Source organism: Myxine glutinosa, chromosome 6 (assembly GCF_964187855.1).
Source record: "Myxine glutinosa chromosome 6, kmMyxGlut1.1, whole genome shotgun sequence".
NCBI lineage: Eukaryota > Metazoa > Chordata > Myxini > Myxiniformes > Myxinidae > Myxine > Myxine glutinosa.
The window spans coordinates 104656575-104670765 of NC_136266.1; the positions used below are offsets into that span (position 1 = coordinate 104656575).

Genomic DNA, 14191 nt, shown 5'->3' on the forward strand with positions numbered 1-14191 from the left:
TCAGAATAGCTCGGAGAAAGGGAAGGATGGGGCGGACAAAAGGTTTGATGGTGATTGGGTGAGCCACAATGAGGTGTTATTTGAGGAGGGGGAAGAGCGAGGCAGAAGGTTGGGGGAGATGGAGGTGAGAGTTTGAAGGGGGAAGAAGCGGGGAGGACGCTTTGAGGAGGGGAGTGAGAGGGGGGAAATTGAGAAGCAATGAGGGTGGGGAGATTTGAAGGGGAGGGGTGAGGGGGAAGTTTGGGAGGGAAGGGGCAAGGGGAGGGATTTGAAAGGGATGGGATATGGGGGAGATTTGGAGGGGAGGGGTGAGGCAGGAGTCTAGGAGGGGAGGGGCGAGGGGGCGTCTTGGCGGGGAGGGGTGAGGGGGTCGTTTAGGAGGGAGGGGGCAAGGGGGGAGATTTGAAAGGGATGGGTGATGGGGAAGATTTGGAGGGGAGGGGTGATGGGGAAGATTTGGAGGGGAGGGGTTATGGGGAAGATTTGGAGGGGAGGGGTGCGATTGGATTTTTGAAAGTGTACGATTTATGGGAAACGAACATTTATTGCAAAATGAGTTTCTTGTGACCTTCGAGTTAAAAATACGTTTAAGGACGCTGGATGGAGGATGGAGTGCAGGAGAGTTTAGGGAATGTAGAAAAAAGGCACTATAGGAGATGGATATTTTTTTTGGGATGAATTGATTTGGTGAGCAAGTCGAAAGCAGCCTTTTAAAGAAGAAGAAGAAAAAGGTGTTATAAAATATGACGGAATACATAACTTGAGGGGAAAGTGTAAACATTGAAGGTTAATGAGTGAAAACTATCTGGGGAAATGGGGGAGAAACACGTGGTCGAAGAACGAACGAACGAATAAGAATGAATAAACGAATGATAACAGAGAAGGAAAATGTTTTTTTTTTTTTTTTTTTTTTTTTTTTTTGTTGAGTTGAGATTTACACAAGGAAGTAGGCTATGGGTGAAAAGACTGGGAATACAGAGAACGAAAGTTATTGGATCACAAAAGACGGACCGCTGAGAGAAAAACAAAGCCTCAAGGTTGTACAGTGCACACTGTACAAGGCCTCAAGACACGACACGGCAAACAGACGATCAATTTATGAAAGATAAACACCGAGAAACAACCAAAGTTGCACACAATAACTTCACACACCGAAAGATAAATACAGTTTCGACAAAATACAATTGTGAACAGACTTAACTTCGAAAAACGTGGAGACCGTGTGGAGCTTCGAAAATCCCTGCCGCCGTCTCCAAGATCTCGCGAGATCTCCAATGGTGGGCCGAGCTTTGATGCTTGTAAATATTCCGAGCTTTGATGCCGAGCTTTGATGCTTGTTGTAGACTTTGATGTTATAGTGGGCCGAGCGGAATGGCCGCCGTGTCCGCACAAGTTACCCGATTATACTCGAACGTTGCCGAGTCGCGCTACGCTAAATCAATGAAGGAAAAGGACACAACGGCTGGGATTAAAATGACACGACACCAGGGATACGGTTCTCAAGACCTCCGGAGGAGGTTATATTAGGGCGGAAGGTCAGATTACAACTACAAGAGGGACAGCATAGAAAGACAGGCACTTAGACACACTTATCTTATTCCCTGACAGACGACAGATAAACAGGACAAAAACTGACTCACACGGGGATTGATGGCAAGGAAAGCGGGCAGTCGATGGCTCAAGGTGCACCGTTCTCGGAGGGGGTGCACCGTTCTCGGAGGTACTGCAATACCGGGTCGATGCGTGGAGCTCGCTCAGCGCTTGGAGGTGGTGACTGGCTCTTCTTCAAGCTGGGGGCGCATCTCACGTCACGTCCGGTAAGTGGCCGCGTATATCCGGCGGGGAGTGACACGCCCTCGGCTCGTTAGCTCCGCCCCAGATGGAATCGGCCCGTTGCTTCTCATTGGGTGCGTGCGGGGGGGTTACCGGCTCCGCCCTTGACGAGGGGCTGACAAGGAGCCCCTTCGTGGTAACCCCGTCGGAGCGCATGGTCAATGGCGGCTAACCGAGCCGGTGTGAGGACGCACACTCCCCCGCGCCGCGCCGTTGTTGTAGTTGTTGTTGTAGTTGTTGTTTGGGGAAGAAGATGGGAGGAGGTATGGGAAGGTCCTAAACTCACTACTGGTGCCATATAATCACATTCTGGTGCAACGAAGAGTCAGAATTAATGGAAACGAGTCCTTAACTGACATAGACTAAGAATAACTAGCAAGATGTCCGAAAGTTGTCTACGTGAGATGCGGTGGACCTGGGCACGACATTTAATGGGGGAAAAAGGGGAAGGTCGGTTCTACAGAGTGTTGTTTACAGACAATGGGACTAGGGAATGGGGGATTGGGGATAGTTGGGGAGTATTGGGGAAATAGGGGAATATTTACAAGCGGATATGGAGGCCAAATCCCATATTCGCAACAATATATTATATTATAATATATTATATATATATATATTATATTATATTATATATACATATATATATATGTATATATATATTAGCTGAGCCTACCCATCGCTTCGCTGATGGATCAATTAGTTGTCCTGTTTGCCAAAATAAATTTACCCATGCGTAGAGTGCTTCAACGTGTGTTGCACAGGTAAAAGAGGTATTGTCATGATCTGCTACAACCACCAGGTGGTGCTACATGGTACACATTGACATAGAGAATTTTTGCACCCTGCCCCCCACCCTCCCCCACCACTACACCCCCGTGTGAGGCCGCGGCCACATAGCTTATGTTATCCCACACACAAAGTTGTATTTGTACCCTGAATTTGAGCTTAAAATATGTGGCCGTGCATATAATACAGGAGAGAGAGAGAGAAAGAGAGAGACTGACTGTTTCTTCCTTTTATTACATACATACATACATTACATACATACATTACATACATACATATAATACAGGAGAGAGAGAGAGAGAGAGAGAGAGAGAGAGAGAGAGAGAGAGGGAAAGAGAAAGAAAGAAAGAAAGAAAATATATTTGATTTTGACTTTTGACGTCCTTTTATTCCAAAAATTATAAAGTGCATGGATGTACAGTGTATAAAATCAACAAAGCCAAAAACAAGAGAAAGCGAAGAAGCGAGGAAACAATACAGATATATGCGTTGATCAGATCAACTTTTACCGAAAACAAATGCAATCTTCCGCAGCAATACTATGAATTGTAGAAATTATGAACAATCAAGAGAAAAATAATACCAACTCGTTTTGGCGGACTTCACAGACACTTTTCAAACACCATTTTTCCACAAATCCATCAATTCCGCCCATGCTCTTGGAAAACTCAAACTCATGTTTTAGCCTTGCAGCACATAGTGCATTGAAAAACGTCATGACCTTGCATTGATGAATGGGCTTACCATTCCGCTTCTCCTTTCTGGACAGGTAAGTAGCAAGCTTTGCTGTGGCTACAAAAAAGCACAACAGTTCATATTCCTTGTTGTGTTGCCGTCTCTTTTTGAGCCCAAAAATAAAGGATCGAAAAGTAAATCTGAAATTCATTTTGAACGACACAAAGTCTAACCATTCAAATAAAGGAAAAAGTCTTTCACAACCAATAAAAAAATGAAAAACATCCTCATTTACAGAACAAAAGGGGCAACATGCAGATATTGGGGCAAAATTCCATACATATGTATTACATGGGATGATCCAGTGGGCAAGGCGCCACTGAAGATCACCTGTTCTTTTGTTGATCAGCTTACTATACATTGATTCCCATACAGGTTCATTGGGGGGCCCGGCAGGGAGTAGCCTCTTCCATCGTGCTACTCCATTTAGCGGAGGAATACCAAGAACTTGAGATAACCACCACCTATACAGGCTCTTGCTGCTCTCAGCATGCAATACACTTGTCCCTGTGCTAACAGGTGGAAGTTCCTTGGGAAAGCAGTCAAAAATCAGTTTCGGAAACGGGGACTCGTTGGGGTGTCCAAAAGTATTCCGAGTCCAAAGTTTCTGTAGCTGATGACGTTTTTGAACAACTTTCCTTAAAATCGTTCCAATTGTCCTCTTGGACCGAATCGCCGTCAAGGTTGAAATTTCCTCCACATTCCTCCACCCGACACTGGAGTTTGGCCGAAGGTGCCATACTTTGTTTATGCCTGCCTCAATAAAGCGTTGGCACAAATGACGACTCTTGAGAACATCAGGGAAGAGAGGATTAAAGAACAGGGGTTCAACCTCGAACATCCCTGGGGAGTAAGTGTCCGCTTTACGGCTCAGGGAAAGTCTTTCCCAGGCACTGAAAAGGCTCTGGTAAAATATGGGGAGCGTTGATGTATTCACGTACTTGAGGTGAGTCAGGAATACTGCGAGACCATAGCCGAGTCTACCCGCCTGCTGTAAAATATGGCAAGCCAAGGCATGGTTTGGCAGGTTTTCACCAAATAGGAGGCGTTGAATGGAGCACAGGCGAAAAGCCATGAGACGGGATCTCACGTGAACAAGGCTCTGACCACCTTCAGATGAAGTAAGGCATATTACACTTGGCCGCAGCCAATGATGGCCTCCCCAAAAAAAGTCCACAAGTTTGGCCTGTATCCTGTCCAGCAGCACTTCTGGTGGTTGCAGGCAAATAAAGCGATGCCACAACGTTGTAGCAACCAAGTTGTTTGCCACTAAGACTCGGCCCTTAAATGAGAGGTGCGGTAGGGCTCTTTTCCACAGGTTCAGCCTCCTGTCTATTTCTCCAGTCACACCTTCCCAATTCCTTTTCTCAAATTGTGTAGAGCCCAGGGACACACCAAGGTAATCAACACCATCTGTTTTCCACTCCAAGTTTTCTGGAAGAGCAGGCAGATGTGTTGAGACAGGTAGGCAGCTATTAAGGTATGGCACCCAAAGAGCTTTGCTTTTCGTCCAATTAACCTTCAGAGATGAAGCCATGAAAAAGGTTCTTAAGGACTTTACAAGAGCAACAATGTCTTGGTGGTTTTTTATAATGACGCAAACATCATCTGCATAGGCCGATATAGTCATTGGTGGGCTTCCAGGAAAACAGGTCAGGCCAGAGATATTCTTTCTCAGTGTGCAAAGAAATGGCTCCATTGCTAACGCAAAAAGCAAACCTGAGACTGGGCAACCCTGCCGTACCCCCCTCTGAACCTTTATGGGGGGAACCAGTTCATTGTTCACCTTAATTACACTGGAGATGTCAGTGTACAATAGAGTTATAAAGGCCCTGAAAATTACCCCAAACCCACATGCTTCAAGAACATGGCACAAGAAAACATGGTCAATGCTGTCAAAGGCTTTTTCAAAGTCTAGAAAACATATTCCAAAATCATTTTGGTCATGGCGAGCATACATTAAATCCCGCACGAAAAAAATGTTGTCGTAAATCGAACGACTGGGGATGCAGAATGTCTGATCAGGTAAAACCAGATCACCAATGACTTTTTTTAAACGATTTGCCATTGCTTTCGAAAACAATTTATAGTCAGTACACATTATTGAAACCGGTCTCCAATTCTCCATCCGCCGGAGGTCTCCTGACTTTGGGAGAAGACTCACCACTGCTCTCCTTAGGCTTAGTGGCATTACACCTTTTCGCAAGGATTCTTGGATTACAATCAATAGTTCTGGGCCCAAAATGTCCCAAAATTCCATGTAAAACTCAGCTGGCAGGCCATCAATTCCCGGAGCCTTTCCAGATTCCATTCCAACCAGGGCACGCTGTAATTCATCAAGGCTTAAAGGCACATCCAGCTCCAGGCATTGAGTCTCAGTTAGGGTTGGGAGATGGGAGGTAAAACATTTTATTTTATCCTCATATATATCTTTTTTAGCAAATAGTTCAGAATAATACTTTCTAATAGTGATTTTTACCCCATCAGAACTTGTAATTTCATTCCCACTGGGGTCCTTAACTGATAAAATAAGCTGGGGAGGCTTCGTTTCAGCTTCTAAGTGAAAGAAGGCTTTGCTAGGACTATCTGATACTTTAATGCTTTTTACTCTCAGTCTAACTAGTAGTCCTGCAGCCTTCTCCTGTAATAGTTCCCGGAGTTGGGTCCTTTTTTCAAGGAGCAATTTATAATTTGTCTCATTTTCCTGCTCTGCCATTTTGTTTTGCAGTTTTAGAATTTCGGTTTCCAACCGTGCCAATGTGATTTGATTTTCATGAGTGATGTGGGAATTAAACTGTTGACAAAACAGTCGTATATGAGTTTTCATATTATCCCACCAAAGGTTAGTGGAAGCAAAGAGGGGCTTTTTTCCAACTATTGCTATCCATAGGATGTGAAAGGCTTCCTTAAACAGGGTATCATCCAAAAGGCTTGTATTGAATTTCCAATAGGCGCTCCTCCGTTTGAATTGTGGGAAAGATAGGCCCATCGTGACCATGTGGTGGTCAGAGAAGATGGAAGGGGTAATAGTTGAGGAGGTTGCAATATTCCTTAATCGTGGGGTGATGTACCAGCGGTCAAGCCTCGCTAAGGATACTTGGCCATTGGAGCATCGACACCATGTAAACTGCCGGTCATTTGGGTGCATCAATCGCCATACATCCAAAAAAGCCCCACCTGAAAGGAACTGGGAGAGGTCACCATGGGACTCGGGATGTGGTTCCGGTGAATTTCTGTCTATTTTGGGCTCTAGCGTACAATTGAAATCTCCCCCCATGCATATGCACTGATTTGGGTCAAACAAATTTAAATGGTTTATCACTTCAGTAAAGAAGGCTTTACGGTCAGTACTCTCGCTTGGTGCATATACATTAAAAATAATAAGCTTCAGGCTATTGATCACCAATTCTAGGGAGGCAAAACGTCCCCGAATCACCTCCTGAAAGAGGCAAGATTCAGGTACAAGTCCTGGTTTTAGCAAAAACCCCACTCCAGCAGATACAGATGACATATTACTGAAGAAACATTTACCTTTGAACATGCTGCTCCAGTCATGTTCAACCTTCTCAATAATATGAGTTTCTTGCAGTAATATTACATCGACTTGTTTCCTTTTGAATAAACTATTCACTTGGATCTGGCGGACGTGGCTGGCCCCACCACCATTTATATTGAGTGTTGCAAGATTAAGCGTCTTCATCACTCATTAGTAAATTTTGTCTGACACTGTGAGTACTCACTCTTTGCCTTTGTTATGATTTTCTTTAGTCGATGAAACTGCGATTTTGTTAGGTTTAGTTCCTCAGATTTTTTTATGACTAGTTTTGCAGCCTGAATAAAGGGAGCCAAATCAGGGAAATGATCCCCAATGATGACATTTCGCTGTCTATACGTATCATTGAGGAATGAGAGAACAATATGGGGAGGGGTTGGGGGTTGATCTGGCATTAATTGTGATAATGCTGTTACCTCCACCTCCTCTTCCGATTCTGATAAATCAGAAAGTGGTCCAATGGGGTCTGGGTCAATACCGTTTTCTTCTCCTGCTATGCAACCTAGCCTTCCCTTGTCTGGGGGGTCCACGCAGTGCTGTGTTTGGGAAACATCAGCACATTCATTACTGATTTCCTCAATTGGCGTGAAATCATTATTCCCACATTCCTGTGGATTTATGTTTCCGCCCTTTTCTGCTATATTGGCAGATTTATTATGGATGTCAGCCTGTTCGGCGACATTCGCTTGGATCAATGATGCACCATTCACGATATCGTGGCCTGAATTATTTACATCATTAACGTCGTCTGTGTGAGTAATGGAAGCGCGTTGTTTTAGCGGCTGAACCCTGATGCTCTTTTCTGGGTTTTCCTCTTTATTTATTTGGTCCATGCTTTGCAGAGAGATTCCAGGTGCATCCTGAAGAGTTTTTTCACTAATAGCCTGCAAATCGAGCACAACCTTTTTACCTGCTCCAGATGAGTCACTATCATGCGGAGCCCTTCGTTTACTCGTCCCCACTTTACTATCAGTGTCCATTTCAACATTTTGCTGAGGAGGAATAAATACGTTCACGCTTGGAACACTGGATTCACCCTCATTAGGATTTTTAGGCGGTGGCAATGCGATAACCTCCCCCCCACTGGGAATCTCAATTAGTGGGGCAACGTTAACCTCCCTCCCACTGGGAGTATTCATTAGTGGAGCAGCGTTTACCTCCCTCCCACTGGGCGTATTTATTAGCAGAGCAGCCTCCTCCTTACAAACTATGGCTGTGTGACCTGTCTTGCCACACCTGACACACGAGGCTTTGGGACAAGAACGTTTTAAATGTCCATACGCTCCACACTGAAAGCATGTTAAGGTGGTGGACGATGCGTATAGCTGGAAATTTGCCTCTTCAAAATTAATTTTGAAAGTGATGTTGAGGCCTGTGTCGTCCCCACGGTCTGGAAGGACCATATACACCTGTCTGCGGAAGCTCATTACGTGCTTAACACGTTCATTCCGACACCCAAGAGGGATTGTTGAAATCCTCGATACCATTTTACCGTACCGTGATAGCACGGTCATTAACTTGTCATTTGGGATAAATGGAGGTACGTTAGAAATAACCACTCTCGTCGCGGGGGTTAATAGCGGCGATGCCATCATAAAGTGACCGCTTTCCGTGGTTATTCCCGCACTTACCACGTCATGGACGAGTTCCTCGTCCGAAACGAACACCACCACTTTCTGGTTCATACGCGAAGCTGCACGTATATTTTCATCCCCAACAATGCTTCCCACAGCGAGGATGATGTCCTCGACAGGGACTCCATCCGGAGGCACGCACACAAACGCGTGCTTCCTGGTTAAGCCTTCAAAGTCATCGCGACGAGAGCGTGCATTCGCCATTCCGGCGAAAATACCCCCCCCCCTCCCCCCGCTTGTCCGAGCCGGACAAGAGGGTATCAAACCTAAATAAACGAACTAAAGTAAATAATAAACGTGCATTATAAGCACAGAAATGGCTTACAACGCGCCGTCAACGCCAGTAGGCCGCACCCAAAATGGGCCCGCTCTCAATCCTCTCTCTCTCGAAGGCAAAGGTGTAGAACAGATGAGAACAAATGCCAAAGCACACAGGATGGAAAAGGAGAGGGAAGGGGGGGGGGCAGGGGAGGGCAGGAGAGGGGGGAAAACTCACGACGAACTCACCAAAACACAGAGCAGTTGCTCACAGCCGCCATGACGCTACACCCAACGCACCGACGGCCGATAGGTGGCGACAGAGAGAGAGAGAGACACAAAGAGAGATACCTCCTCAGACCCCAATTTTTCTAATGCCTTGAACAAACATTGGTACATCTTCATTGGTACATGATGAAGGTTGTAGTGAAGTTTCATTGAAATTGTGTATGTAGTTTTAGAGAAAAGAGCAAATACCAATTTTTGGGGGAAACCCCCCAGTAGACCCTTCACAGCCCGGTTTTTTTTAATGCTGTGAACAAACTGTGGTACAACACGGGTGATTAAGGTTGTGGTCAAGTTTCATCAGAATTGCGTGTCTGAGAGTCTTAGTCTGAGAAAAAAAGCAAATACCTATTTTGGGGGACAACCCCTCCATGCACCCCCTCAGGGCCCGATTTTTGTTTTTTTTAATGCCATGAACAAACTTTGGTACATCACGGATGATGAAGGTTGTGGTCAAGTTTCATCGAAATATTGTGTGTAGTTTCAGAGAAAAAAGCTAATTCCTATTTTTCTTGGGGGGGGGGGGGGGGGGAGTGAAACCTGGATGCACTTTGACCCCCGGTAGACCCTCTTAGACCCTGTTTTTTTTTTAATGCCGTGAACAAACTTTAGTCACAACACAACAAATATCATTTGTGCCAAATTTGGTCACAATACCATCAGCGGTTTTGGAGAAGAAGTTTCAAGTGTTGACGGACGGACGGACAGATGGACGGACGGACGACGCGCCATTGCATAAGCTCCCCTGAACTTAGTTCCAGGTGACCTAATGAAATATAGAAATAACTAATCAAAGGGAGGAGCAAAGCGCCCGCCCCTTCATATGAGGGATCATTTCTCTGTATGCAGCTTTTACATAAAAATAAATAAATAACCACATTTAGAGGCCATTTTTCCCCGCAAAGCGGGGGTTGGCCTTTTTCGGGGACCGTGGTTGTTGTTGTTTTTTGGTCCCCTTTTTGAAGCAATGTTTTACGGCCGGATGCCCTTCCTGCCGCCAACCCTTTTTGTTGCCTTTTACGACAAGCAGGGAATTACCAGTGAACTGGTACTCAATTAGCCAACCTCGGAAGGATGAACAGGCTGAGTCAACCCCCCTGGCGTTAATTTGATTTTTTGTATTTGGATCCCAGGATCCTAGGATCCTAAGCTGGCACCCTAGCCGCTAGCCCAACACCAGGGTTACATGGGGACTGAAAATGCGTTTCTCAGCTTCTACCGGACGAAATCGGCTGAAAATTTCAGAAGTAAATGCTTTGTACGTTGAGGTAATATTTTCCAAATTTCAGCAACGTCCGTTTATGCATTCTTGAGTTATATTTAGAGAACCCTCGAAATCACGTTGGTGTCCGTCCGTCCGTCCATCCAAAATGTGTTGGGGCTCATATCTGAAGGACTATACATTGAAACTAGCTGAAACTTGGAAAATACATCGGCCAATAGGTCTAGTTAATGGCTTTCAAAACAAATTCCACCTAAGTGCTATCGTTTTTGCTTTAAAATTCAATATAAAAAAAAATATATACATAAATAAATATATAAAAAAACTATCCGAATGCACCCAGCGCCGCCCAGGTTCTTTTTGAATGAATTTACTACTATAATTCAGCTTTTAATTGCGAAATGGGCCCAGCCCGGCCGAGGCGGACTCGACCGGCCTCGCCACCTAGCCTATAACCTTCCCAGGGCCCGTCCCGACATTTTTTGTTTCAGAGGTTTCCTCCTATCTTTCACCGTTGAGGAGATTAGCGCGTGCAGACAAACAAACAAACAAACAAAAACTTTGTTTTTTATATATAGATATCTACACTTTATAACTCTTCAAAATATGATTACACCAATCTAACATGCTGGCCCAATGGCCGAATGGATAAAGCATCAGACTCCCAAGCTGGGGATTGTGGGTTCAAATCCCTTCTGGGTTGAATATTTTTCAAGTATTTTGTATCGTCTTGAATAGAGTCTTGTACGATGAACAAATGCATTTTGTTCGTATTTAAAATGTGTCTTTTGAAAAATGCCAGGGGCATAGAAAATGCCCCTTTATATGGTATGTGCCATGTGGCAAAGTATAGAAAAAAGGGACATTCCATAGCTTGTAGAAAATGCCAAACAATACAAAATAAGGGGCATTCAAAAAACTTTGTGTGCATGCTGGACTACCCTTGTGTTCTGAGGAGAAAGCAAGTAATGCTCTAGAAAAGTTAATATAAAGGGGCACCCGACATCTGGCAAATAAAAATACATTTACTTATTCATGCAGGTGTATGAATCAAATTGGCACCCCTTTCTCTTTCTCTTTGCCGTGAAGGGTCTACAGGGGGGTTTCCCCCCAAAATAGGTATTCTAAGGCATTGTCATTATAACTGCCCTCTGCTATAAGGCATTGTCAAGTGTTACACTGCTACCCTAAAGTAGAACGCAGCCTACACAGGCTTTAGAAGCCTTTTTGGGCTGGAATGAAAATATAGCCATTTATTTCAAATTCTAATAGAGTCGCACTGGAAGAATTTGCATTCACTTGGAAATTTGTAACACGAGGAAACACATAGTCATAAGGGGGAAAAGGGCATTGCTTGTGTGACATAATTTCCAAGCTTAATGTGAACACCTTTTTTGGTTTAGTCTCCTCCACCAAAGAGGCGCAAGATGGAAAAGCTGAAAAGACCTTTCACGATATCACTCCCAAGTACAGTTGTGGAGCAGCTACTTGGCCAAAATGGGCCTTCAATAAAGGATTCGGTACAAGAGGTTTGTCGCTACTTGGAAAAGGTCCTGGCTGAGTTAAAGGTAAGATGGACTTGTCAAGTAGGAAAATTGTAGATTATACAGTATGGAGAAATGTTTGGGCAGTTTTTAAGGTGACTTAGTTTATGTATCCACAGCTTTAGTAATAGTTGAATATAATTATTGCTCTCGGTGTGCACGACAGCAATTATTCTGCTTTTCAAGCTAAAGATTCACTGGTGTCCATACACTCGTCCATACTAAAGATCTGGTGTCCATACACTCGGCATTTGAATAGGTTATGCATGGTAGGAAAAGAAAAATAGGAGCTCCCACTGTCTGTTCTTTTAACTTTTTGAGAGTTGGAAAAAATTCTTGCAAGTTGAAGAAAACTTTAAAATAACTTTTTGAAAGGTATAAGAATTTAAGCCTTATTTGCCTAATAATGGAAGGTTGTGACTACTCTTGTGACATTGTGAGTCTTTTTGATCCTGGAGAACACGAAAAGGATTCATTTTGCAATTCATTGAGAAGTCTAACCTTTTGATGATTTTTTGAAAGATGGTTAAATGCTATTTTTGGGCCCGACAGGTGCAGTTTAGACGTGTGTCGAGTGCACCAGCTGAGGTCAGCCTCTTTATCACGGCTCATGAGAACACTTGGGTGCATGCCCGGCGTAAACGCCGTAAGGAGCAACAGGCGAGCCTCGTAGGGATGGCTTCTGATGAACACTCAAGTAGTATGCCTAGTATGGATTTTCAAGCTGCGGGCCATTCTGATTCAGAGCACACGCAATCACCTGAAGGAAATAATTCTGCAGGAGTGTGTTCAGTTGGGAAAGTGGAAAGTGGGGATTACGAGGGAGAGAGAGACCTGGATCTACCAGGAACGAGGATGTCAAGAAGCAGCAAGCATTTGGTACGTGGTGACAAGCCAGTGTTGAAAAGTCTCGTGAATGTGAAAGGAATTGATGACAGAGATCAAGAGGGCAATGCGGGCTTGTTAGTGGAGCTCCACTGGGTGGAGGGTCAAAACCGAGATATCCTCAACCAGTTGGCATCAGTACTCAGAAACAGGCTGCTAGGTTCTGGTGATGACCCTGCAGCACCGAACTGATGTTGATCGATTCATTTTGGCAAACCTCTCAGTTGAATTTGCATTTTGATCCTCTGAATGGGTTAAATACCTTTTGGCTTGAAAGTGAGAATGTTGAGTTAACTACAAGAAACGGTCGCCTACTAGCTGTCCTGGTGTAAGCTGTGGAGGCCTTGTTACGAATAATGTAAAAGTAAATGGCGATCATTCTGTATTGACTTTTCACTCCTTTCATAGACTAATTATATACTGTGCAGTTTGTTTTTCCTTTTCTTGTTTTGTCTTGTTGTGAGTGTGATAAACCGTCCCCATTTATGTATTACACATAACCAATTCTGTTCTAGCTGTGATTATACCAAAGCCAAACCGAAACTATAAATTCAGGGATTTTTAAAAGTGAGAAATAAAACATCTGCTCATTATCGAATTTTTCACTTTGCATCTCTGTGTCGTTAAAAAAGGTACCATCACACAGTCAGTGATTGCAACTTCATTGAATTTCCCAGGAATTATGTGGAGGTCACCAATTGGCTGGAAACTCACATGCTTTTGCCATCGATTTGACTTTACCAGCCCATTTTGGTCGCTGCAGGATGAAGGCCTCCTTCAACATGGTCCATCCTGTTATATCCAATGCAATTTGAGTCCATTGTACACCAGTATTTTTTTTTCAATTTCATATCCCCATATAATGTTTTACCCATTTGCTCCAGGGCCTTCTCTTTGTTGCCATTTTTAAATTATTGTTGTAAAAAAGCCAGGACCTTTTCGGCTTGCACATGCAAGCATGGAAACGGCCTTAAAAAGATGATTATGTTGTCCAGTGGTTGTCCATTCTTCTTGGTATGCAATAACCAATCATAGACAAGCAAACGTAAGACATTTGCTACCTCTACAGACGTTGGTTGGAAATTATGGGATAATATTCAGATTGATGAATAATTATTACCTCTGCCACCAAAGGTGGATGGAGGTTATGTTTTCACTACTGTCTGTTTGTCTGTCCATTTCTTTGTTACTTGGCCATTAAAAAATTCCTTTTTGCAAGTATGTTGATCACTCTGGTTTTTGTGTGTGTTTGTTTGTCTATCCGCTCACTTAAGGTGGGTTTTCACGGGACACGCGAACCGTTCGCGTGTCCCGTGAAAACCCACCTTTATACTTGACTACAGGTCACAATTTGAAACCGATCTTCACAAAACTTCACCAAATGGTAGAGTTCGTGATCTGACAAAATCCTATATATTTTTGAGGTCAAAATGTCAAAAGGTCAACATACGACAAA

The 14191-nt window shown here is 44.0% G+C and overlaps 1 protein-coding gene across 17 annotated transcripts in view; it reads left to right on the top strand.

The window, feature by feature from the left end:
* Positions 1–13953, top strand: part of METTL16 (methyltransferase 16, RNA N6-adenosine) — a 39338-nt gene extending 25385 nt beyond the window's left edge. For 6 of the 17 annotated variants that reach the window (XM_068100899.2, XM_068100897.2, XM_068100896.2 and 3 more), the window contains exons 9-10: positions 11710–11874; positions 12403–13333. In XM_068100899.2, coding sequence (XP_067957000.1) covers positions 11710–11874; positions 12403–12927 — 690 coding nt within the window. In that variant the 3' untranslated portion in view covers positions 12928–13333. Of the gene's footprint in view, positions 1–11709; positions 11875–12402; positions 13334–13367 lie in introns of those variants that run through there. The other 11 variants (XM_078780305.1, XM_078780302.1, XM_078780304.1 and 8 more) reach the window with 3 other exon arrangements.
* Positions 13954–14191: the final 238 nt, after the last annotated feature.